This window comes from Anopheles ziemanni, chromosome 3 (assembly GCF_943734765.1).
Source record: "Anopheles ziemanni chromosome 3, idAnoZiCoDA_A2_x.2, whole genome shotgun sequence".
NCBI classification, from domain to species: Eukaryota; Metazoa; Arthropoda; class Insecta; order Diptera; family Culicidae; genus Anopheles; species Anopheles ziemanni.
The window spans coordinates 6,426,754-6,452,879 of NC_080706.1; the positions used below are offsets into that span (position 1 = coordinate 6,426,754).

Sequence of the window (26,126 nt, forward strand, 5' to 3'; positions counted from 1 at the left end):
TATTTTACAAAAATATATTCGTTCATTTTCATCATACGCATTCAAGTGTGTAAGGACACATAAGGATTCTAGATTGCTTTTAAAATGTGTTGCTTTTGTTTCCGTTTAATAAAACAACCTACGTTTAACAAAAAAAAGTGTAATGCACGATTGTGATTTCATCCTTGAAGAAAGGAAGCGAGCGTCCTTTCTGCGACGTAACGATAGATAAACAGATAGAACAAACACAAAAACACTGTTCAGTGGATGAAAGGAAAAACAGTTTCGAGAAAACGGATGCAAGATCATGAGCTTTTCACTAAACAGCTGGCTAATGTACGAATTGATGATTCAAAGGTCCAGCTCCAGCTGGCAACAGTGAAACCACCTTCAAATACCCCTCTGTCGTCGGAGTAGAGATCAGTTCGGTTGTTCGGGGTGTACGGCGGCCAGTGGTGGTGGCGGCATGGGCATCATGCCTGCTCCCGCTACTCCAGCTGCTGCTGCCACCGGTGGCACACCATGGCCGGAACCAGCGGGCCCAGCGGCGTTCTGCGCCGATTGATTCAGAAACGCCACATTAAAAGGTTTCAACCGTCCGACCGCAGTGGCGTCCATGCTTGACAGGGCCGAAGGGCACGGTGACATGCACGGCGTCGAGCAGTGACTGTTACTCAGGTCACACTGATCGAGCTCACGGATCAGCTCGTCGGCCGTTGGTCCCCCGACACTGCGTTTCGGTTGGTCTTTCTTCTTTGAGATTTCCAGTGCGGTCGTGAGGTCCCACATCTGGATCGCACCATTGCTGTGGCCGGAGAGAATGAAACGGCGCGGCCGAGATCCCATCCGGGACGAACCTTCGCACTCGTGCACACAGAACGACGTGATCGTGGTACCATCAACCGACCGAATGAGGCACACGCGCTCTCCGTTTGAAGCAAGTCGCACGTACAGCTGGTCCGTATCGGGGACAACCTTCTGCACGAAGATCTGCTCGTCGTCCTGCTCCCCGAACGGACCAAAATCATTTCCGGCCGAGTAGCTGTACGTCGAGTCGACAGCTTCCAGTGAGACAATCTAAGAAATAAAAAAGAACCGTTTAACGTACCATTCCCAAACGCTTCACAACTCCTCCTGCTACCTTAAACGATGCCTCCGGTGTCGAACCTGGCTGCGTAGAGATCATACCGCGGAACCGAGGCACCTGCCACGTACGCACATGGTTGTACTCGCTGCACACCGATATAAGGAACTTCTCCGAAAGGGTCACCTTCGTGACCGGGCTCTGGTGGACGGTGAACGTTTGAAACAGCTGCGGACCGTGCCCGACCGTTTCCGGGTGCTGCACAATGACCCTCACCGAACCAGCTCTGGTTCCGTACGCAATCTCGATCCAATTGCCGGACAGACCTAGCAGGCCGACATAGATAAAAGTACGTGTGGAGAGAAAATATGATGTTAGTGGGCAAATATATCGTAGAACAGCAACATCGTCACAAACAAATGGACATTTGAAAAAGCGAGAGCATAAAGACACTCGTTGTATAGGGTCTTGGTAGTTTGGCTTAAGTAAGGTAATTGTATCAGTTGTGGTTGAAACATGGTCGTGAAAAAAAATATTTTTCAAAGAAAAAATGAAACCAATTGGCGTTAAGTCACATTAACAATTGTGTAAAAAACTTTGCAGCAAAGACAAAAATTTCAAACAAGTAATTACAGCTAGTATAGTTCGGGAATACAGTAGACACAAAAAATGTTTAGTATATTTTCTTTTTTTAAATGTGAAGCATTTTGTATTGTAGATTAGCGATTTTGATTATTTCAGAGAAAAATGGTACACTATCTCCAACATATTGTCTTACATGTCGAACTAGTATAAATGAGGAGAAAAAGGTAAACTACCACCACCACCACCTTCACACCGCTAAACCATGAAAAATAACAACAAACCGAAAAGATTACAAAACACTAAGCCACAAACAAGTTACCGCACGAAGAAATCAGGCAAATAAGGGTATCGAAGAGAAATTTAACATCAAAATTCAAAACAAAATTTAAAAAAAAACACTCAGAACAAGCCTCGGTTACCCTCTGGGGGTACAACGTGTACCTTGTTACCAAACATGATTTTTTTTTTGTATAAAAGAACAAGTGTAAAGCAAAGATAACAGTATAAAACAAACGAAGCCATTAGAACAGCGTTTAACGAAAAAACACAAAAACCGAAATAAGGAAACGTCCAAAAAGATGTTTGGTTTCTTCTTTTTTCGGCATTCCCTTTTTCTCGAACATGGTTTTACCTTCCTTCACACGATCCGCGGCTACGATATGAGCCGAAAGGATAATAAGAGGATCAATTAAACATCGCCAAAATCGCGAAAGTGCGGCGATAGGAAAGAAATAGAAAGAGAAAGAGAAAAAAAACTTATCACAAAAAGAGAGAAACATGTGGTTTTGCTAACTGGCGAGCGACGGACGTTAGCACGTTTGCCAAGACGGGGAGAGCGTATGCAAGCGCTAAGAAATGCAATGAATGATCACGTATCACTGTATCGGGGTATAAAGAAAAACCCAAAAGGATAATCGAACATAAAAAGTAACACATAAAGAAGGGTGTATCGAATTCGGAGTGGATTTGGCGGTGGATCGTTTGGCCAAGCGTGATCGAATGCTGTGTGACTGTGAGGTGTATGAATGGCTCTAGTAACACGCGACTGTCGGCGGTGGAGACGGTGGTGGTATTGTGTAAGTCGTGCTTATAACGGCTTGTACGGTATGTTGTTAGTTAATAGTCATACTAGCAACTAATACGGCGTAATGTGCTGGCATTTAAAAAAAAAACAATGTTTGATTGAATAAAACGTTAATTAAACGGTGCTACTCACTCGTTGTTTTCGGTGTTAAATACACCGATATGGCTGTAATGTGATCGTTCGATGGATCCTTATACAGTTCTGTTACGAGGAGATCGTTGTCCTTCATTCTTAGCGGAAACTTTTGCATATCTGCAAAGGAAAATCAGAGAGCTACATGTCAGGACCATTTAAAATGAAATATATTGCAGGTACAAAAACATACCAATGTAGTAGATCGAACCGTTGTTACAGCCTAGCAGTAGGAACGAACCAGCCGTATCGAAAGACAAGATCGGTACGAGATCCTGTATCTGCCAGTGCTGGGTCATCGCATGCCAGACGCCAATCTTGCCCGACGATGAAAGGGCAACCAGCTGGCTGCCGATGAAGAACAGATACTCCACGCGCACGTGCAAGTTGAACGTTCCCACTTCCGTTTTGCTGCCATCCTCCGAGATTCCCCACAGCCGTATCTGGCTGCCGTATGAGATTGCGACCATTTTGCTGTGCGACTGCTCGCCGGCGGAAGTGGCCAGATTCATCTTGGCGTTAATCGCTATCCGCTCGATCGTGGCTTCGATGTACGGCGAGATAAAAATCTGCTGCCAGCCGGAGTAGTCCTTCAACCGGTAGCACGTGACGAAGTGGGCGTACGCGACCGAGATCCAGTTGTGGTGTGCTTTGATGATTTGCACGCGCATTGGATCGGCCCAGCCGGTTCCGGTCGTTCCGGCACCGAACACTAGCCCTACCTCGTTACGGATGTACTTGTTCAGATCGACGGAGGAGTTGCGCGAGTGGCGCATCATGTCGAGCGATGCGGTACGCGAATGTCCCGGCATCCACTGGGAGTTGCGGTTACCGTTTCCATTGTACGAAACACGTAGATCCCAGGAGGAGTTACGCGAGTGTCCCGCATGACGTGATGAGCTACCGCCAGCCGCACCACCACCACCGCCACTGCCACTCGCCGAAGAACCGGATGATCCTTGCGAAAATTCCGGAACTCGCACCATCGATCCGGGACGTGGATTTGTGGATCCATTACCATGGCTTGGACCAACCACTGGTGGGATGGATGCACTGGTACCCGGAACCGGATGGTATAGTGGAGCTTGTACGTTTGAGATGGGCGCCTGTTGAGCTGTTTGCTGTTGTAATGGGGCAACCGATTGGGGTAGCTGCATGTTCGATGGTCCCGGCATCGGTTCCGGTTTTGCTTGTGTCGACGAGCTGGACGAAGTATTCGTGCTTGTCGTTGTTGTTCCACCACTGATGGAACTGGTTGACGAGGAACCGATTGGAATCTCTTGGATTGGGATATCTACAAGTGGGAATGGGCAAGCACTCATGAGCTATGATAAACCATCGTAGCAAATAGCGAAACCAGTACTTACTAGGCGCTGGAAGGTATCCGTAAAATAAAACATCCCCACAACTCGACTGATCCATCTCCTCGCACAGCATCAGCCGTTTGATCAGTGGAGCAATATTGTAAAACTCGGCCTCATGGCGCAACACCCGGATGTCCACCGATTTGATATCGATTTCCTTGGTTCGCAGGTAGTTCAGTATTAAACTGAAAAGCTTCGGATCACGATCGATAAAAATGGCATCCGTCTCATCCCGCAAACTGCTCTTGACGGAAAAAACGGTGCGTTATTTGGTTGGCAAAAGTATTAGTTTGGTTTCCGTAAACCTAGTGACCTACCTTGATATGCGACCATTCAGTAGTGAGGTAAAGAATGTGTCCGGTACCCAGGTTAACGTTTGGCGTGAGGTGGAAAACCTCGTCCCCCCGACATTCAGGTGTACGATGTCTCCAACGTTATTGGAGTACGCCATTTTCGCACGATCGATTTTACGGGACGGGGTTGACGAATGTTCCTTTTTTCGATAAAGGCTTACTCAAAGTTCATTCGTATGGTTGAACACTATGCACACACAGGAAGTGCATGCCCCCGTTAGGCACACAATCACAAAGTTAATGTTAATCCTGTCCACATCACTACCTTTTGGACATTTCAACAATAAATTCACTACTGCGTCTGAAAAACTGCTCGTTCTGATCGTCCAGAAGAGAAAGGCGAAAAAAAAATGTCAACAAAAAAAGTTGAACAATCCTGATGACAGCCAACTGTCATTTTAGCTGTCAGCTGGTAACATATTCAAAATTTTGTAAAATTCTTTTAAATTACAGTATCTAATAATGAAAATAGTTATTGGAAGGTTAAAACCGAAAATTCCTCGACAATTATTTCAACAATAAAAGCCCAATATAACTGATAAAGAAACGTATGTTCAAACTCCAAAGACTTTGGGAGTGAGTGAGTAGCTGAGAAGTCACATCCAGCTCATTCGATCTCACGGACGGTGGAACGTCGTGCGGCAGTTCAGTTGTTTTTGTTTAGCTTTTAGTATAACGAATCTTCGCAATCTTGATGGTTCGCTCTTTTCCTGGACCAATCTGCTTCACCAGAGCTCAGGAAGTGGTTATTCAACACCGCCTTTATTACATCCTGCCACAGTACCTGTGCAGCGTGCCACGAAAACGTGATTAAGATCAGTCGCCATATCGAATGTAAAAGTGGAACAGCTGGTAGCGGTTTTACAGCGCTGGGATCTGATCGTGAAGATCTGGTCGGCCGGCGTAGCCCCCGAAATGGAACCGGAACAGGATCATGATAGCGTCGTAAGGGACAGCAACGTTTTCTTATCGCCGTTTGTATCGGTTGGAGCATGCTTTGTGATATCCGTTATCTACGTGGCTAGTTTATATGTATGGAACTCGAAGCATGACCGGTAAGCAACGGGCGTTGGACCCATTACGTGTCTTCGGCACACACAAAAAATCATCTACAAATGGTCTAACAAAATTATGATTCATTTTAGCGACCACCCTTCAACCATAAAACGACGTTTTTTCAGTGTGTTTGTAGTAATGATCATAGCGCCGTTCTTCGTGCTAACCCTTTCCAGTAGGGACGTGTTGCAACACTACAGCATGTGGCAGATCATGGGTTTTCGGGAGGAGGGCTTGCTCACCGCAACATTGGTGCCACTGTTACTAACGGTGGTCCTGTTCCTCGGGCCCCTTAGCGTCCAGCTGTCGAACGGCGTGTGGCGCATATACTCAGAACCGATGTACTGGCTGAACGCGGTGCGCAATTTGGTCTGGCTGCGGAACCACGTCGTTGCCCCGCTGTCCGAGGAGTTCACATTTCGTGCCTGCATGTTACCGTTGCTACTGCAAACGTTTCGGCCGTCGATTGCCATGCTCATAACGCCGCTACTGTTCGGGCTGGCCCACTTGCATCATATCAGGGAGCGGCTCAAGAATGGCCGTCCATTGCGGGAGGTGTTGATAGTTTCATTTTTTCAATTTTTCTACACCACCATCTTTGGTATTTATTCGGCATACCTATTCGTACGGACGGCGCATTTCGTTGCGCCGTTTGTTGTGCACGCCTTCTGCAACCACATGGGGTTCCCGGACGTACAAGAGGTGCTCTCGCAACCGGATCATAGAAAGTACCTATTTTTTGCCTTCTATGTGCTGGGGCTCATCGGATGGATCGTTCTCCTACCCACACTGACCACACCCAGCTGGTACACTAATAACCTATTCTGGGCGATCAAACTCTAGAGAAAGTTGAGACAATAGTATAACACTAAGAAATTGCCCTTGCTCCCGTTGGTGCCATTATAGAAGTATCATGAAGTGACGGATGGGTCTACCCTTTCGTTTGTAAACTGTTATGTGTTCAGTGCTAATCACACTAAAATAGCTAAATCAATCGTACGATAGACTGTATGTTTCACATAAACGTCCCCTTCTTATTTAAACAAATATCCCTATTTAATACAATCTTCTGCGTTACTTCATTGCTTAAACTTTGTAGTTAACAGAGTGGTCCCACTCAAATGATAAAACGTTTGAACAGAGACGGATACGTAATTGGAAACTATTTTCTGTACCGGAAAAGGTACTACGACATGCTGCCCAGATATAAGTCCTAATTTTGGCAGGATACGAAATACGAATGATATCCACACAATAGTGCCCTTCGAATTGGTGAATACAATATGTAAACGCTTACTCGTGATAGTGATAATTGCACGGATTTATAGGCTTTTTATCTTGAAATAAACTAAAATTGCTCATTGATTTCAACCATTAAGAGACATGTTTTTATCTAAAAATATTTCCCATACGTTAAACACGGTATCGGTGTTACATCTAAATTGGAGTAAATAATGAATACATAAAAAAAATGCTTTAACGCTTCTTTTAAAAGTGTTTTCAACAAGATTTTTTGCTGCATTGGCAGTGAGCATGTTTTGATCATAAACGTCAGAAAAGCAGAAACTTCACCGAAATTGTTACGCGATTGTTGTTCCCACCAGCGCGATGGCGAATTATCTAGCAAACGCGTTTAAACGGTTGTCCGTTTCCCATAATGCTGCCACCGTGGCCACCTTTCGCGTTCTTGCGGCAAATCTTCACACAACAACCCCACTGGCAAAGAACTGGAACGGGCGCAACACTGGTCCACAACGATGGATGCAGTACAACAAGGTGATATACTCTCCCCAGGCGCCGGAAGAAGAGCCCCGGCCGGCATATGTTTGCCATCAGAAGACCAACATCAAGTACAGCCCGAAGAAAATGTGGTACGTTGCATCGTTTGTTCGTGGTATGACCGTAGACGAGGCCGTTAAGCAGCTCTCGTTCGTCGACAAGCAAGGTGCCAGCTACGTGAAGGAGGCCATCCTGGAGGCGGTTGATATGGCCGTAAGGAAGCATAATGTAGAGTTCCGCAGCAACCTGTGGGTTGCCGAGTCGTTCTGCGGTAAGGGTCGCGTGTTTAAAGGCATGCGGCGGCATGGAAGAGGTCGTACCGGTGAGGTAGAGTACAAACACTGCCATTATTTCGTCCGGCTGGAGGAAGGCGCGCCGCCACCGAACTACTATCAAATGCCACCCAAAACAGGCGAACAACAGCTAGACGATTGGGTCGATTCGATGAGAAAAAGGAAAGTTACTAGTTCGTTGTAAATTCCAAACAAACTCACGGTTCAATAAATGATAGTTCTTATTTAATTCCAATACTTTCTTAATTCTTTTTCACTTTTTGGTTGATGGCTGACTTCGCATCATGCAAAGTTCAACCCTAATTCAATTAAAACCCTTCCCTTCGATAAATATGATTTGAGCACAATCCATACATCCAGATGTACGATTAAACTATCGACATATCGGTTCGTAACGCATCGATCTGCTTTTTCAATGAATCCAAATTGGCCGACAAAATGTTGGTAACGTGTAACGATCCCTCCAATTCCGACTCGGACGTTGATTCTATATTATGTTTCTCGATGTCTATTTCGGGCTGCAAATCCTTATTGGTATTCGGATCTGCTAGGGGTTGGTCAACAGCCTCTTGCACGGAATCACTCACGCCTGATATATCTTCCGCAGTAGCCTTTGCCTTTGACGCTGTCTTCGTGGAAAGTTTCATTCGCCGAGCGGATTGGGTAGCCGATTTGTGTAATTTCATGTGCAGATCAAGCTTCTGCTGTGTAGCCAACACCAGGCCGCAGTCTTCCTCGGCACAAGCAAACTTTTTCAAACCTTCATGCTTGGCGCGTACGTGAAAGTAGAGATTTCTGCGGTGTTCGTAAAACCGAGGGCATCCTTCGTGCGGGCACTCGAACACTTCCCGCTCATCATCCGGCAAGTGCCGGCGTGCATGAATCTTCAGCGACCGTTTCGTGTGGAACACTTTCGAACAATCGCCGCAACGGTGTTTTGTTGGATGCTCCAGTCGACGATGCGCCACAAGCTCCGTCCACCATTTGAACTCCTTTTCGCAGTCGGCACACTTCTGCATGTTACGCGTGCACCGGTGGTCTCGCATCGATTTCATATTAACATAACCCTGTCCACAGTGTTCGCATTTATGAGGATACTGGCCCGTGTGCTTGAATTTGTGCCTTTTCAGCTGGAGCTTCCGCCAGAAGCGCTCATCACATTCATCGCAGGCGTACGGCTTTCCGAGGATGTGCTTCACCTGGTAATGGCGTTCCATCGATTGTTTGTTGGTGAACTTCATTTTGCACGCCGTGTGCTTGCAGTCGACGGTACTTTGTTGGGTGTCGGTGGGCTCGAAATGGGATGCACGCATGTGACGAAGCAGATGAGATCGGTTCGAGTACGCTTTATTACAGTTGGGTTTCAGGCAGGGATGCTCAAGCTACAGAAAAATGGGGAATGCACCACTGTACTCACTCTCTTTGCTATAAGATTTGGTTATACTGTACCTTTCCGGTATGTGAATAACGATGGCGATCGTGACTATCCTTGCGTTTGAATATTAGTTCACAAAATTCACACTTATATTCCATCCTCTTCAACGACGATGGTTTCACAGACGCTGCATCCTGCGGTGGACTCGAGGATACTACTGGCGCTTCTATCGGTTGTTCAGGTTGTTGAACTCCAGAGCCCACGACCATCGTGGGGTCTTTGGGGTCATGTGGGTCAATTGAAGCCATTTTATTCTTTCGTTTTCAAAAATGGCACGCTGCAGAAATCCATGGGACGCGTAAATTTTTAAAACTATTTTGTTTACAATGGACAGGTGACAGTTCTTTGACATTTTATTAAAGATGTTGTTTTTCGATCAAATAACGACACGAACAGAAAAGGCTCAATTCAACTTGACCGTTAAGTTAACGGGGCATACATATTTTGCTTTAAAATGTGTAGCGATGTGGAATGATTGATACGGCAAAATTCGGTGTAATTTTCCTAGGTTGTATAATTGAGTTAAAAACACGAGCCGTGTTCTGATTCATTTAATTTATTGTTTGTTTCAGAATTTTCACATCTTACGATCAGAGATTTTACTTAACAGACACATTTGGGCTGTAGGAGATTCTCGGTTTGATCCTAACAGAATCGAGCGAGTACCAATATTTCGAGCGGTGAAGTCACCGTTACGTGCTGCGCATGCAAATGGTTTAGACCTGTAATTTACCAATCTTTGTGTTTTGCTCGTGTGTATCGTTTCACACCCAGTCCTTTCCTATCAATGTTACCCACGTTTCTTCCCTTCGTTCCAGATCATCTCTTTTCTAATAATATTCATCACTAGCGTATCGGCATACGTCTAATACCGTAAACTGGTTTTTTGTCGGCTTCAGTTCCCTCCATCGAATGCAGCATCATCGACGAACGTGTGGAACATGTAAACATTTATTAAGAACTCTGTGAAACATTTGTATCGTGTTTGGTATGCTTGGGTTGTTAATAGATTCTTCACACATTTAAATATGATTAAATTCTCACCTAACAGTTTGTTTTACCGTCTCGCCCCGTGTCACTACCCATGGGCGAGCTGAGGTCAAAGAGAATCGGACGTCCATACACGCGCGAAATTGGACATTCGATCCGGCTGGGACCGAATATTCGCGTGTACCCCCATCGTCGTCCTGTGCTCGTTATTTAGTTCAATTTCCACATTCGGTTTATTGTCAGCATTTTCATAGAGTGTTTGGTTTCGGTTTGCCGTTTCTGGTTTGTTGGTTTCTTTTTTCCAGCCATCACTCGCGCCGGTCTTGGGTATCTAAAATTTTCCTATATCTTTATGAGTTTACTGTCCTCCTCGTGTAAGCATAATACTAACATTCAATGATGATGTTTCGCAAGATTGACCTGTTGTCGACATAGAATATGTGTAGCAATGCGGGTTGAACCCTGTTCCTTCGCAAACGCTAACCGACTGAGGCAGCGCCGAAGGCCGGATCCGAACGAAAACCCGAAGGAACGGCATTCGGAAAGTAAAAGCGTCGTAGTGCATCATAATAGGTATTATGGGGGCGGCATTCGAGTAAAGGGAATAATATGTTTTTGATTTATCGTAAAACTCATATCCTAGCGATATGGTGTGAAAGCGTGTTTATGGTTGTGTTATGTGTCGTTGCGCAAACATACTAATAATGCGATCACAACAAGCGACCGGCACGAATCTTCGTTTAATTTTAAATAATAAATTGTGTACGTTAGTCAATACCACTGGTTACCTAAAACAAACATGTTCTACTGTATACATCACAAAATTATGCTTCAAATGTGGAAGGTAGCATCTTTTTGCTTCTGCTGCTGCCGCTAGTTTAAGAAAGCGCCTAATAGAAGTAGCAAAATAACAGAAAGATCGTCCCCACGAAAAAGAACGATTAAGGAACGAAGCAAATAACGTTAACTGTTTGAGACGCAAGTTCGTCATGTGAAACATAAAAAAACCTGTACATAAATATGCTACCGTACGCGGGTTGGTGTTTAAACAACATAAATTGGAACGATACTGGGCAGTTGCTCAGGGAAGTAACAGCACAAACGCGAACGAAAAACCGTTACTGTTCCTCATAGCACGTGCGCCAGGGGGAAAAGGGATTTTCAATCACAAATCACATTACATTTGTCGGAGGGGTTGCCCATCTTTATGGGACGGGGCTTTACGTTTTGCCAAGCAGGTTCATAGTTCCATTATAAATAAAAAGATCGTCAACCGTGGTCAGATACGGTAACGGTAAACGATCAAGGGGTACGTGTCTAAAGTGGGAGAGGTTCAAGTGTTGTTACTTTCGTTAAATTGAGTTCTGTCTGCCTGTGTTCCTTCCTTGTTCTTTCGGTTGCGGCGGTTGTGTTTGTGTATGTGTGTGCGCGGTTAGTGTGACTACTGCTGGCGAATACTTTTGCCCTAAAACCCGCCTTAGATAGGCACATAATTGCCCTTCGGTTTGTAGAACAGCTGGCCCTTCGCTAGTCGCTTGGTAATTTCGGACAGGAGTAGTCGTTTCTCCTTCTTGATCTTCTGCAGCACACCCTTGTTTTCCTGCGCTCGCCGCGAGAGGTACGGCAGGACTTCGTTGACTGGACCGTATGGGATGTATTTGTAGGCTGAGTATCCCGCTTGACCTGGGAATTAAGTAGGGGAGGTTCGTTAATCTGCACTTAGAGGGGCATCGAGAGACAGAGACTTACCCAATGGGAAAGTGATGTAATCACACATGCCCAGTAATTGACCAAAGCAAATAACCTTATCCTCAGGCGAGATACCGATTTGCTTCATCTTTTCGATGGCAAACCGTACCGTGTCTTCGTTGTGCGATGCTACCATGATGGCAATCTTCTTTGGATCCATGTTTGAATCCTTGAGAATCTGCAAATAGGGTGGCAAATAGAAAAAATTACATTTACCATGTTTTTTTTGCGATTTTTCCCACACACCCACATACCCTGATTCGTCTCAAACACTCCGTCAATGTCTTATGGTACATTTCAGTGGTCGCCTCGAAGGAGGGATTCGTGGGATCTTCGTATCCTAGTGCGGCCGCACGGGCACGCTCCTGTTCGATGTACGCGCCCCGCACAAGTTTCGCGCCGAAGTAGAAGTTCTGTCGTTTAGCCTGCTCCAGATCAGTGCATACCTACAAATGGCAACGGGACAAACAATACGGCGTGAGCGTTGAGGACTACTTTAAACACGGTGTCACCATCTCGGGGTACCTCTTTGTACGTATCCTTCAGATAACATTGGTACGTATTGAAGACTATGGCCTTTTCGGTGTTGTATTTGCGCATCATTTCGAGCGTAATGCGGGAGATGGCTGGTTGGAAGTAGGTCTGCTCGGCATCAATCATAATGCGTACGTCCAAATCTTGGGCAGCCTATTCGGGAAGTGAAGAAAAGAATATTAATCCTTCAAATGGTACACCTTCTTACATCCTCAACACACGAACGCCTACCTTAACAATCGTATTCAAACGCCTAATCATATTACGGAACATCTCCTCCTCTTTGGGTGGAATCTTTGAGATCAAGCGACGCATCTGGCCGGTGACCGGATCTGGCACGCGGAACGTTTCGCTCAGCTGACAGTCCTCGTTGATAATACCAGTCCAGGGGAAAAGGTGAAGAATACTACAAAGATATAAAAATCAAGCTAAAGCATATCCTTCCCTTACGTACAAAAAAAAAAACGAAGCGAACACCTACCCATCTTTGTCTGAGGTTACTTTCTTGAGGAACTCTTTCACCTCCGCCTTGTCGGACACGTTGCCAAGGTAACGTTCGAGATCCTGGATGGTTTTGTGATGCGTCAAAATGTTGCCGGTACTGCCGGCCAAGTCCATCATGTATTTGCGGGCCTGCATGATTACTTCAGACACTTGAAGCTACAAAGAAGAGACGTTTAAAATCGGCAAATGAATAGTAAATGCATTGTTGGACAAATGGATCAAATACTTACTAGCAGTTGCGGTCTACCGAGGGCAGTCAATTTAATAGCAGTTATACCAGTTCCAAAGGTAGCTCCTTCATAAACCCAAAAAAATGGAAAAATAAAATTAGTTTTCCGGTAGACAATTAACAATCATTTTTTTTAATAAATGCCGGTATTTTAATTTTATATTTTTGTACTAAATTTTCCGACCACTCGCTTCCTGCAAAAAACCGCTCGCTGCACCCGGAAAAGTGTGTGTCTTAGATAATACCACTCATCCACCGCTCAATTTTCCACATTTCCACACTCACTAACACGCGTGAAGATGGGAGAATTTTCCGACCGGCAATCACAGACACAAACGCTTGTGTGAGGGTGAGAGAATCGAAAGTGGAACAATCTTTTGCGTTGCGTTCAAAGTTGCATTCGGGGGAGCAAGGAAATAGTTTTCCACAAGTGCAATGAACTCCTACTGTTACTCCCACATACCCCCTCTCATGAGAAGCATGTTTAATCTTCCAACTGAAAGTGATCCAAAATGCACCACTTCAAGTGTAATTAAACAATTTTCCCTTCATCGGAAGATTTACTTCCCGTCCCAAGTTTCCCGCGGTTCTGACCGAGTGACGTCAAATGGAAAGTGTATATCGTATCGGGGTCTTCTCTCCTCTTTTCCCGTTGCACGTTGCAAAGGGCAGTCAGCTAATGCGAGGCGAGGCGAGGGCAGAATGGGGATCGGAAGAGACTTCGGAGGGATGGTCTCGTGCTCTCTGTCCATCGCCCACCGTCGGTACGGATCGGACCAGAGGCGAGACAGATATGTATGTGCCTGGCAAATAACGCACGTGACGTAGGTCTTATCCCCGGCACGAGGAGCACGCGCTGTTCTGCGTTTATTTTTCCTATTAGTTATTTGCGGGTGCCAAAATTATGCCAGAATGTGGCGACGTAGCAGCAGCGAGACTAATAATAAACAGTTTGTCGGTCAAGAATGTTGGTCTAGCTCAAATGTTCAATAAAAAGGAGCATTTCTTTTATTCTAAAAGTGTAAAACTTGTGTATTAATTGATTTGTTGATTGCTTACTATTTTAAAGAGTACACAAAGAAGATAAGGGAACCAACAAAAATTAATCCCCTGTCAACAGAAGTACTACGAACCGGTCGTGAGGAATCAATCGATCCTCTTCTTTCAAAGGCGGCTCTCTCGTCCTCCGCGAAGGTCAGTGGCAGAAAAATGGCAATCTTGTTTTGGCAGGCCAACTTTAGCGACTCAGCATTCCGGGCTGACGAACAACGCCACATAACAAAAAGATACCGCCTCAATCGATCCTGATAACGGAGAAGATGTAGTTAAGAAGACAAAGGATCGATCCGAAGGCATTTAGTAACATTATGCTGCGGCTCTTCCTTGAACGCATCATTTTGGGGCCTGTGCCCGCAGGCCCTACTGTCCGGTTTTGCCACCAGAAGTTCCACGCCACCGATGATGTGGTTTTGGTTCAGATCAAACGGAGATGAAAAGATGAATAACAAGCGAAAGAGAATCGAGAGTACGTGAAAGAAGGAAGCTTTAGCTGAGAAGAAGAGTCGTGCCAAAACCTACTTCAATTCCGTTCGTGGCGTGTTCTTTTCGGTGTTATTAGGTGTTTTCAGCCAGTTTCGGGCCGAAGATAGAGTGCACCGATGAAGTCCGACTCGAGAGCAGGTGAACGCGGTTGCATAGGGTGTCAAGTTGCCAGCCGGTTTTCTTTCGTAAACGGCGCGGGCATTCGTTTTCGCTGACCCCGGGGGAAGTGCCAAAAAGAACTTTTCGGGTCGGGCGCGATGCCGTTCCATGTGCATTTCGGTCAGTTGTTGCAGAGCAATCCTGCAGCACCACCGCAGGGCGTATGCATCGGTAGGCAAAATTATGCAACCCTCGCCACGTCAGCGACATATTTCGAGGGCATGTGTGCAGCGTGTTCTCCTAAGTAGAACGCCTCTAAGCCCGCCGTTCCGTCCGCCACGCGTTGCGGTGGCACACACACGCCGCTGATGGACAATTGACTTTAATAGATTAACGATGCGGATGGGTAGCTGTATTTTTAGCGAAAAGGTGGGTTTTTTCGTGGGCCCACGTTGGCGCGAGACCAGACGCGCAAAACAAGTCCCAAAAGCAGAGCGATTCTATGTCACCTTTGTGACAAAAGATGTTCCCCTGTTCGTCCTAGTTTTTCGTCGTAATTTTCTCAGAGCGCTTTCGCTCGAAATACGCGTGAAGTAACCGTATACAATGTTCATCACATTTGATCTTGGTCCTATGACATGTGTGTTTGCCAGGATTAAACCGGGAACGGGACCAACCTTTGACCGCGTCGAGACACTCCAGGAACGTTTCCATGTTGCGTTCGCAGGTGGCTTCATTAAGGTAGAAGTAGGTACGGGCACTCTGCACCTTGTATCGCCGATCGGCGAACGTCTTGTCGACGCTGTACTGTGGCAGCGAGTCCGCATCGCCCGGATTGATACCGGTAGACGACAGAGATGCCCTGCGGAAGAGAATAAAGCTGGCGCTAGTAACATTGCGAGGGCAACCGCACAGGTGTAACAGGATACATACTCTACTTCGCGTTTCTCCGCCTCCTCCTGGGATAGATCTTCCTCTACCGAGTAGTCAAGGATGGGTTTTACACCGAACGAGCGCAACCTAGAATATTTGCAACGTGTTTCGATTAATGGCTGTCGCTGAGAAAACATTTTAGCTAGTTAAATAGATGGGTTTAGTTAAGGAACTAAAGATGATCGTTAGTGACAGAAATTATGAGAGAGGGGTTTCTAGTAGAAAGAAGGAAACCTTAATAAAAACTTGTCGTAGTTTTTCGTAAATTACAATAGTTACAGACGGTTAAAAAACACATTATAAAAAAAGTATAATACAACGATAGGAGAAGATTTGTTTTCCGGCTAAGAATTCGAGCCTTGTTATGTCGCGCGAAACCTAAGGACATAGTTTTTCAAAGTGGGCAGTAATTAATGCGAGGTCGTCATAAGAAGATAAACAAGGTACATTGTAAATTGTAATGGCAAAGGAGGTAACAGATGGATGATTTCGTTAAACATTTTAATGAATCCAAATCGAAGTAGTTTTATTGCTTAGTAGTTTTAAAACCAGACTCATTACACGATCCATCCGAAGGTTACGTGCAACGATGCACGAAAGCAATCCAATGAAAATAAAAGAACAATGAAGGACAAGAACACACGTTTTTTTTTAATGAATACTCTATATGTCCAGATGGAGGTATGATGATAAAGAATTAACTTAAGAAGACAAACGAGTGGTTGTGCTCGGCGAGTAGTAGAACCCGGTGACCAGTTTTGGGCCTCGCCCGGAGGCTAAGACAACTCACAACGACACGGATGGAAAGACAGACAGATGGATGGACATAAAAGTGGCTTGAAAGACCGTAGGCAGTGCACTCAAAGTGGGAAAAGAATCGCGGTGCAGAAAACACACTTATAACGACCGAGACATAGAAATCAGAGCATGGTAGTGTGGTGGTTTGGGGCTTGAAGGGATGGCGGGGGGGGGATGCAGCGCGCGCTCGGGTTCGCGTTCTTGCATTTTCTCGCAAACAAAAGAGACAAACAGAGTGGTGTTGAGAACAACGGAAGACGTAAAACATAACAAGAACAGAAAAGGAAAACGGTTATGAGAAGAGACACCTTTCTAATGTTGGCACGATCCGGATGCGATCCTCGCCCGCCACAAAATGCCCATAGAACGTCTGCTTCATCATATAGACGAAGAGCCCGTCACCGAAGATGGCTCGCGTCAGTTTCATGATCTGGACGGCGGGAAGGCAGCGGTACGATCGATACGAGAAGATCCCAGCGGATAGGGGTGGGGTAGAGTAGTAGCAGCGCAGAGCCCACAGCCGGCACACACCAGGACCCCAACGCAATCACACGGCGATGGTCAGGATCGAACCGCAGCAAACGGGTTGGCATCATCACGAGTTGGTTTAGGTGATCGAGTTGGGGGCGGGGGTGATCGAGTGGAGAGAGATTCAAAATTTGTCGATCGTGGCCGAGGCAGGTTTTTGTTTTGTTTTTGTAAAACAGCAATGATATAAAAAAAAGTGTCCAAAGTGATAATTTTCACACCGTAGTTTGCCAAAGAACGGATGGGCAAAGAAGGGAGGGCAGCAAAATGGTACGACAGATTAGGGAGACCCATACCCAAACCGAAACCGAAAACCAAGAGTGTAAATATATCCAAAAATATGAAAAATAAATAGAAAGAAAAAAGAGAGAAAAAGAAACGACGAAACGAAATAAAAGAACAAGAGAAAAAAAAAGAATACGGAATTAGAAACACACTACTTGCCACTACAGCTATGTACCTTTCCAGTGTTGGGACAATTTTGAACTGATCTTCACCAGCCACAAAATGACCGTAGAACGTGTACTTCATCAGCAGCGTAAAGAGCTTTTCGCCCAGAATGGTTTGCGTGAGTTTCATCAGCTGTAAACATGTTTGATGTTTTTTGCACATGGCGCACGTGGGTATGGTTTAGGCATTCCGGGACGGAGGGGGTACGTTAGGTGAGTCAGAGTGTGGGGACGGGGGTTTGTGCGTTTATGTTTTGGATTCCAATTTGAGGTGCCCACATGCAATGCACGGCAGAGCAAACATATCGTTTGACGTTCGTTCCAATATCCGCGATGGACGGTTCCGATTTTGTCGCGTGTTGTGTTCACGGTGGTGTTGTGCGACGTTCCGGTTCCATAATGCAGGGTAGGGGTGACCGGTTTTATGGGATACCAGTTCCGGTCGAATGCGTGCAAATTTTGATTAGGATTTTTGTTCGTTTCGTTCCATGCGCCAATTCAATCCAATCCCGGACCGATTCAATCCACCGTGAACGATTTGTCGTGCCGTAGTGATGAGGGAGCGATGGTGAGGTGGTTGGGTTGCGTTTAGGTGTATTCGTTTGGCCGGTACCAGGACATCAGGACGCGACAGAAGAAGCAAGCAGCGAAATTTCGTGTGTTGGATCGATGATTTCGTTTGGGACGGCGTCCGCGTCGCGCGTATCGATCGCCGGGTTTTTGTGTTTCGGGTGATTATGATTATGGCATGTCGACGTTCGCATGCCGGAATCATCATCACCAGCGTCCAATGTTATCGTTATCCAAATTCGTATATTTTTGTTTTTGCATATGGAGCACAATTCGATCCGGAAAATTGTGCCACACAGGATTCAATCAAACCACAAATCATCGTGCGGGCCAATGGGTAGCAGGCAGATGAAAAATAACGAGAAATAGATAATAGAGAAAGAGAAAAGAGAGGAAAAGACATTTTCATTTGTTAGTTACTCGGTCTTATATCTTGGCGGGGTATGTTTGTTATGCGAAATGTGTGCTCGAATTTCTTCCACTTTGATGTTCCGAAAAGCAATGCTGTTTTTCTGAGGCGTGGATCAGGATGCTTGACGCGAAATGGCCACAAACTAACAATCGGATGGACGGATGGAAATGTCAAAAAAATAGTCGGCAACAGCCGGTTCACATGTCTTGATAGGTATCTTTATAGATCTCTCCTGTAATCAATCTTGCGCTCCACGTATCACTTTTTTTCTTTTCCTCCATTTTGCACAACCAATGTCATCTCAAGATCAGGGTAATTTGCATTCAAACGTTGACTTGATTTTTCGGTGGCCGGCTCCGCGGACGGGCAAAACACACACACACACACACGTTCCCGGCGCGGCCATGAAATGATCATAAAAGTGAATTCTGGTGGATAATAAAATAAAGTAGTTGAACGAGAGAAGTAAGTCCCGGGGCCAGAAGGCAAAGAAAATGAAGCCAACATTCAAAGCAAAGTCACGCGATCGTGAGGCATTAGAGATCGTCAATAGTTTTTTTTTCGCTGGCTCCATTATATGACTCCCAATCGGAGTAGGCAGGTTCTTAAATTCAAAGTGGTGACGAATTTTTTATCACAAAGCAAGCTTCCTGAATCAAAATGACCTCCCAGAAGGAACCATTTTTGTTTTCGCAAGAATGTAGTTATAAAAGCAGCAATTTACAACCTCCCGCCAATGCCACGCGCCAATTCAAATGGAGGTGTAAAAAATCTTTCCGCTAAAATAAAAGTGTCACAACTGCATCGAGAATGTGTTAATTGCGTTTTGTTTAGCTATTTTGCTGACTTTGAAATCAACGAAACATTTATCACACCAAAGGGAAATGGAATCGTTGGGATAACAATATTTTCGAATTTTTACAAATTGTATTTCGATGACATTTTTACTACCGTTGTTATGGCTTAGTCAGAATTGTACATTAAAGTAGAAAAAATTATGATTGATTGTATTTTGATCGGCGGCAAGGTTGATGTAAGGTTTTAAAAAATGTCTGCTCCTTTTTATGATCACAAAAATTAAAGTAACTCTTTTTTCCCAAGACGATGAAAAAACTCTTCGATCGTCAGCAAAAAGCAATGAACCGATAAACCACAACTACACACGTTACAATTTGTGCATTGCGAGCTTGACGATCGACGGATGTAAGATCGGTATGTGGGTTTTTTTCCTTTTTTTTCTTCTTTAGCGAACACACTGCTAACTGCCTCCCCCAGCAACGGGTCACACCCGCACAATCGATGCACCCGAACATTATGCAACTATGTAGTGCAGGGAAGCCGGCACAACACACACACACACACACACACACACTCAAAAACCATGGCACAATTTTAGCTCCCAGTCGAACGACGATCGTCAGGCGGAGCGAAGGGTTTGCCGCTTTCCACGTCGTTGACAGCCGGAACGCGTGCATTGCCAAGGTCAGCACAATTTATTGCACTTTTGCGCCATGTGTGTGTGAAGGGGGTGGGGTGTTGTTTGGGGGGTGTACTGGAAAGGGATAGTGGGGGGAATGTGGTGCACATTGCAGGCGCAGCTGCTTATTTGCGAAGGCGTCGGAGGCCAGTGTCGCGCAAGTTCTCCGGCGATGATCTCGGTCTTTTTTCTCGACGTCTTATCGTCTCAGTGGGTCACATGAACATGTGTTTTCTTCCAACAGGGCTACGTCACATTCTCCGTGAAGCCAGCAGTATCCGGAATGGGAGGACGTGTCCGCTAATTCCTGCGCAACACGTCGTGTCAATCTTCGCGCAGGCCGCGAAGGTGTTATGTGGTGGTGTGCTCTCGTGTGCCAGCGTAAGCTTAAGGCACGTTTAATTAGCACCATTGTTGCAATCGTGCTAAGCCCCCGATACGAGACCGTGATCATAGTGACAAAAACTACTCTTTGGGGAATGTTTTATAATATCAACGATTGCACAACCCGCGAGAAGTGCAGAGTTCCTCGAACATCTCATAGTCACCATTCGATAACTGGTACGAGTCATCTCGGAGACCGTGTCGGGCTTCTGTTTAACGAAAGATTTATCAATGCTCACTCATTTGGCGAGGCCCCCGTACAGATCCATCATGTGATCCAATTTTGTGGTAGTTGCTAAGTGATAACTATAACTCACGAGGCGGCTACAAAGACTGATCAAGGCCGGTTCGGGGTGGTTTCTTTCAAGTTAACCCTGGTCGGTTTTACCACCGCCGCCCAACAGCGCAATCACCCTCAGCTTCGGGGGGTGTGGACGACAACATATCTTTTAAACACACCCTTCCTGGGGGGGGTCAAACCGTTGCTTTGACCCCTTCTGTCAGCTGTTTCTTGCCGAGAGCTTCCCCGCTTAGCAGCATCGTCGCTGACGCCGACGTCGACGTGAAACGTGACTGCTTCCTGCCCCGTTTTGTAAATATAGAACACTCTACCCTTGGTAGCATTGTCGATACCTATAACGAATCGATCGATGCGTCGCTTCTTGAAGACCCAGACGGTTGTAGATAGAATGTAAAACCGTTGCAAATACCGTGTAACGCACACTTTGGCGAGAAGTGCAGTTCCTTAGTACATAGTTGTAGTACAATGTAGGATAACATCTTTATTTTCAGTACTAATAAAGTAATAATAATATTCTGATTTCCTATTTTTGTTTGAAAACATATGATAAATTCGATTGACTATCTTACAAAGCGGTAATAGTGACCCTGAAGGAGATTATAGCACAAACAGTAAACACAGTTTCCAAACGTGATTGGACCAACCCTTGGGGGAGCCGCTATCCAAAAAACAACAATTAATTTCTATTTTTACTTCCATTCGCAATTGAAGGGATTCCTAGCCGACCCACAAACATTCCAAATGTGCTCCAGAAAGACCCGACTCTGAATTTGAACGATTCGTTTCTTCGTGCAGCATAAAGTAAAAGCCAAAAAGATAGCAACATACGGCTTCAACCGTACACGCACCCATCTCGTGTTAAACTAGACCCTGGCCGGGAAACTCCACCCATCGTTTTCCGGGAAGGAAAACTGTTGTTTATTTTGACTATCTATCTGTAGCAGTTACTATCGGGCAGAGTTCATTTGACAAATTACAGAAAACAAGACGATCCGAGGGGGGAGAAGCACGGCCGTCGAAAGGACACGGTTGGATGATACTTTTCGAGGCGTACACGACACATATGCAAATGTCGTTAATTGTCCTTGTTTTAGGCGCTCGGTGGCGCCAACCTGGTGCCCTGGTGTTCGGTGTCCTGTGCTTACCGATAATTGTTTGGCGTTCGTGTGAGGCCAAGAGACAGTTTTAGCATAATTGTACGTCAGCTCCTATCAATCTCACCGGTAAGGTCAGAAAGCGGCTGATAGGCTATCGCTGAACAGCGTCCTACCCCTTCGTCCCTCGAGTGCGTGTGGAACAGGGGGAGTGGGTTTCCATTTCATAATGCTCATTTAGCAATTTTCTATAATTCATTGTGTCCAACCTAGCCGGGCGATGGGAGGAGGAGGGTAAGTTGATACGATTTATGAAAGGTGCAATTCCCAACGTGGCCACTTCCAGCCATACGGTGTAAGTGCATACGACTGCATCTATCGGCCGGTCGATGCAGTTTAGATGATGATTGCATTAGGTAATGGCTTTCTATTAGATTTTCTGTCGGCATAAGCGCCTTCGGTTGTGGATGGAACCAATCGGGGTGGCACACTTTTTGTAAAATTAAGCTTCTCCAACAATGCCATCCAACTTTGGCCATCAATAAACCAGCTGGTATAGGACGGGGGAACGAATATACGGTTTTGTATTTCACCACATTTTGCGATACGTTCGAGCCTGTCGCGTGATCCGCGGACTGCGCCCACTTGTTGCGGTTTTAGCGCTTTTCCTTTCGGCCAAAAACTCATCCTATTTATCGAGCTTTCTGCGTCCATCACCGGCAGCAACAAAATTGGCCACCGGTGCAAGAAGCGAACACCAGTCCCCGTGCCAAAAATACACCTTCATCAGCCTTCCCCTTCCCTTTCCTGCCATCATTTTACTCCGCCGTTGACCACACCGAAATCGACTTGAAAAATTCGCCCATGCGAAAACACGTCAAACATGAACACGAGACTTCGAGAGCTCGCTCGCCGCGGCCACGTTTCGATTCGGAAGTTTTCTTGTTGGCAACCTTTCTCACACCCCACCCTGGCACAGCTGCGGGTTTGCACGAGAGTTTTCTTTGGGGTGTCTGTTTTCCCACACACCCAAAAACACCCGGTTGTTTTCCCGGCGACACAGTTCTGTGTTTTGGGAGGATCGTCGAAAGTATGCGACTAATTCGTCATCTTGTTGGTGCGCTCCTAGACGCGGTGGAAATCCTCTTCACATTTGCAAAACATTACACCAGCCGGGCCACACGGAGTATGTGTGTGATAGTGGTTTAATTTTAGCTCATCTGTTTTGTGGCCACTTCCTACGCCCCAGACTCGTGAGTGGGTGGGTGGGAAAAAGGGTCGCGTGGACGCGGACTGTAAAAACAGCCCCCTGGAAACCCGAACGCTGCCCTTCCCGGCATTCACCAGCCCTTGGCAACGGCACTTTACCGTATTCTCTCCCGGGTCCTTGACAGAACGCGTTCTAAATTTACTCCTCTCACCTCTGTACCGAGGGGGTTCTAATGCCCTTTTGCTACCGTCGGGCCGGCCGACGAACAAAGTTTGCAACATTTTAACAAATTAGCCAACCTACGAGGTTGAAGGATTAGTTGCATTGTAAGCAAACACGAGGTTCGATTATGCAACCGGATTTTTTTTTCTATTTCTTCTGCTTTGGTTTGCACATCCGATGTGGATTGGTTCCTCGTTTAGGTAAACTTGCTCTGGTTTTGAGTGGAAATGAAATGTGGAAGGATTCCATTACAACAAACCCCTATACTGCACTATCTAATGCGCAAAGTTACATAAGCGCGAGAAGCTAGAATAAGCTCTGTGTCCTTTCGATTATTTGGTGTTAAATTATTGTTATTTTATTTTCAGTCCATTTTATGCTTTTACTTATGAAATGGAACGTAAGTTAGCTAATCAGATGCTCGGCATGATGTGGTTCAAAGGTAACTATCACTTTCCAATAGAAATTGTTTAAATTGCCTTTGGTTCAGTCCTCTTGCTGGTATGAAATCCATAGTTCGTGAAACCACCAATTGTGTCAAAGGGGTCGCGAGCCTCCTGATATATTAGAGCTAAAAGATAGATAAATATAATAATAATTTTTTTTATGACAACAGCTTAACGCCGTGACATTCCCATCGTAGTCCATGAGTCGATTGTTAAATTTGAAAATAAAAATACATGAAGCAAGTTTGTACAAAAATATTCACATGCATGATGATGATGGAATGAAGCAGCGGAAGATTTCACGTTGTGACGTGTTTTTCATGAAGGCTGATATAAGATACTAGGGCGTACGCGGCCAACTTCATGGCGTGTGCAGGAAGGATAAATCTAGTCCTGTCTTGTCCCCGAAAGGCACGCAATTGCGTTTCTGTGAAAGTGTTTTCCCAACTGCGACACCAAACACTGGATTGCTGGCGAGGGGTTCGACCGTCGCGACTTTCGGCGTCCTTCTATCGGCCGGGACCTTACCTTCATGTTGTTCTCCACCAGGAACTCGGATGAGCAGAGCACGTACACAAAGTAGGCCCGAATCAGTTCGAGCGTGGTCTTGCTCTTGAATGCGGCGTGTGGATCGTTGAAGCTGACATCGAGCGGATCGCGCTGCCCGCTGGAAGGGTTGTTGTCCTGCTGCTGCGACCTGGCCTGGACGCCCGCACCGGATGACGCTGGTGCCGCCGCCGCCACGGTCGATCGCCAGCGGCGATCCTCGGCCGAGTGTCCTTCCAAGGCGAGTCGCTGATTGAGTGCGGCAAGCAGGGCACTCGGTAGCGGACCACGGTTCCCGGCCGCATGCATACCATATTGACGCAGGAATTGCTCCGACTTTGCGTAGGACCAGCAGCTGCCCGGCCCGCCGGAAGGTGAGGTGACCTTGCGGGACACCAAGCTGTTGCACCGCGAAACAGTACGCAGGAAAGCCATGACGGAAGTGGCCACTCGAACCCTTACAGATGATCGACACGGAACGTTCACTCAATTATACACAGACACACACACACAGCCACAAACACGCCGAAACGCACGCTGGATGTTCGACCCCTCCGTTCACGAGGACGAAGCGCAACTGTGACAGCGTATGGCTCGCGGCGTTTTATCCTGATCCTGACACTGTGCGCTGTGTGACGGCACTCGCTCTACCGACACACCGGTAGAAACACGTGAAAACACACTGCTCCGAACAGCGGAGAGTAGGACACTGGTACACTTCCGCTTCTCGCACACACAGCTATCGTGGACACAAGTGTGTGCGCACGCGGACTCCTTTCTCAACAAGAACAGGACAACAGCCACCACACCGGAGGGAAGCAGCAAATCGCACCACCAGGTTTGGTGTGTCGGTTCCACAGCACAACGGGAATAGACGCGAACACCAGACGGGACCACCGAGGGACGGAAGCGAGGTCCTTTTCTTCGCACACACCGATGCAAGCGCGTGTGCTGCTCCTTGCAGCAAACACTCAAACACCAACAAACTGACACCGATCTATCACTCAAGAAGTGGCTCCACACCGTTCAACAACGCCAGGAACGCAGTAGACGGGTTGGATCCTTTTCTTTCTTTTTTCTGCCGTTCGAGACTGTACAGGGGGGAATCGAGACGAAAAAGATCAGAGAAATATTATGAAATGCGACTAAACTCTATTGGATAAAACCGGGCAGCCATCAAGAATATTCTCACTAACTATTACGGATTACACAATCGCTTTGCGAATCACTCGGATGCAAGGGACAAACGTACAAACTCACGTGCACACATGCGCAATTCCGCGGCGGACGCATACGAAAGGTAGCGGAATTACGTAAACGAAACAAATTTTTCCAATAAGTTTTTCATCGTCACTATATCAAGGCGGAAAAGGTTACACAGAGCCGCGAGGTGCACCGCGTTACGCATGGGTGAGCCAGAAAGATAGAAGAAGAGTAGTGAACTCTACAAAGTTGGTGGTTAAAATTAGCAGAATGAAAATCGGCAACTAATGGCAACGGTGGCAAGTTGGCCCCTATTCATTCAATTTCATCCTTTTTCTCCAATTACACCTGACGTGCGTGGATAAACGATAAACAGATATTGAAGTGAACGAGTTGCTCTAATCGACCTACAGAACAAGACCTATCACTATCGACCGACCCAACCCAGCACCGGCAACTGACTGCACGAGCAAAATGTGCAACGCAGACACCTGTGCGTTCGCACGCACAACACGGTATCGTTGTTCACAAAGTTCGGATAGCTGAATCTGCTTGTGGGGCACCCGTTGCAATTTGGTTTTTTACCCGTTAGTATGGACACACAAGTGGACACAGCACGCACTAAAGGATAGAGTGAACACCGTTCAGCTAACAGGCAGTCGCGGCGGCAGACAGTCAGAGATCCGTGCGTTCGCTATCCTGGTCCCGAAGACAATGAAACGAGCAACACTTCGTAGCTCTTAGTTTATGAAATTCTGAGGC

The 26,126-nt window shown here is 46.1% G+C and overlaps 5 protein-coding genes across 7 annotated transcripts; 2 read left to right on the forward strand and 3 right to left on the reverse strand.

Annotated features, from left to right (window-relative positions):
* Positions 1 to 326: 326 nt before the first annotated feature.
* Positions 327 to 4,897, reverse strand: LOC131290082 (SH3KBP1-binding protein 1). The gene is made up of 7 exons (XM_058319466.1): positions 4,546 to 4,897; positions 4,232 to 4,467; positions 3,987 to 4,158; positions 3,058 to 3,917; positions 2,865 to 2,984; positions 1,121 to 1,389; positions 327 to 1,056 (listed from the first exon to the last, which is right to left on the reverse strand). The coding sequence occupies exons 1-7, from the start codon at positions 4,677 to 4,679 to the stop codon at positions 400 to 402; spliced, it is 2,448 nt and encodes an 815-aa protein (XP_058175449.1). The 5' UTR covers positions 4,680 to 4,897; the 3' UTR covers positions 327 to 399.
* A 387-nt stretch (positions 4,898 to 5,284) lies between these two features.
* LOC131287228 (CAAX prenyl protease 2) lies at positions 5,285 to 6,999 on the forward strand. Its single transcript, XM_058316260.1, has 2 exons — positions 5,285 to 5,636; positions 5,727 to 6,999. The coding sequence occupies exons 1-2, from the start codon at positions 5,497 to 5,499 to the stop codon at positions 6,478 to 6,480; spliced, it is 894 nt and encodes a 297-aa protein (XP_058172243.1). The 5' UTR covers positions 5,285 to 5,496; the 3' UTR covers positions 6,481 to 6,999.
* Positions 7,000 to 7,211: 212 nt separating this feature from the next.
* On the forward strand, positions 7,212 to 7,944 carry LOC131287690 (large ribosomal subunit protein uL22m). Its single transcript, XM_058316766.1, has one exon. It carries the CDS (start codon positions 7,246 to 7,248, stop codon positions 7,891 to 7,893), a length of 648 nt encoding a protein of 215 aa, XP_058172749.1. The 5' UTR covers positions 7,212 to 7,245; the 3' UTR covers positions 7,894 to 7,944.
* Positions 7,945 to 8,063: 119 nt separating this feature from the next.
* LOC131287100 (zinc finger protein 845) lies at positions 8,064 to 9,389 on the reverse strand. Its single transcript, XM_058316119.1, has 2 exons — positions 9,159 to 9,389; positions 8,064 to 9,091 (listed from the first exon to the last, which is right to left on the reverse strand). The coding sequence occupies exons 1-2, from the start codon at positions 9,351 to 9,353 to the stop codon at positions 8,078 to 8,080; spliced, it is 1,209 nt and encodes a 402-aa protein (XP_058172102.1). The 5' UTR covers positions 9,354 to 9,389; the 3' UTR covers positions 8,064 to 8,077.
* A 1,929-nt stretch (positions 9,390 to 11,318) lies between these two features.
* LOC131288993 (proline dehydrogenase 1, mitochondrial) lies at positions 11,319 to 24,626 on the reverse strand. Of its 3 annotated transcripts, XM_058318179.1 has the most exons (12): positions 24,144 to 24,626; positions 17,511 to 17,632; positions 15,725 to 15,811; positions 15,469 to 15,653; positions 14,288 to 14,311; positions 13,152 to 13,228; positions 12,899 to 13,077; positions 12,649 to 12,823; positions 12,409 to 12,570; positions 12,138 to 12,329; positions 11,884 to 12,061; positions 11,319 to 11,817 (listed from the first exon to the last, which is right to left on the reverse strand). In XM_058318179.1, the coding sequence occupies exons 1-12, from the start codon at positions 24,594 to 24,596 to the stop codon at positions 11,612 to 11,614; spliced, it is 2,040 nt and encodes a 679-aa protein (XP_058174162.1). In that variant the 5' UTR covers positions 24,597 to 24,626; the 3' UTR covers positions 11,319 to 11,611. The 3 variants fall into 3 exon arrangements, with proteins under 3 accessions (XP_058174162.1, XP_058174165.1, XP_058174161.1); XM_058318182.1 differs by lacking the exons at positions 14,288 to 14,311; positions 17,511 to 17,632 and adding an exon at positions 16,831 to 16,952 and having other exon boundaries at positions 13,152 to 13,216; XM_058318178.1 differs by lacking the exon at positions 14,288 to 14,311 and having other exon boundaries at positions 13,152 to 13,216.
* Positions 24,627 to 26,126: the final 1,500 nt, after the last annotated feature.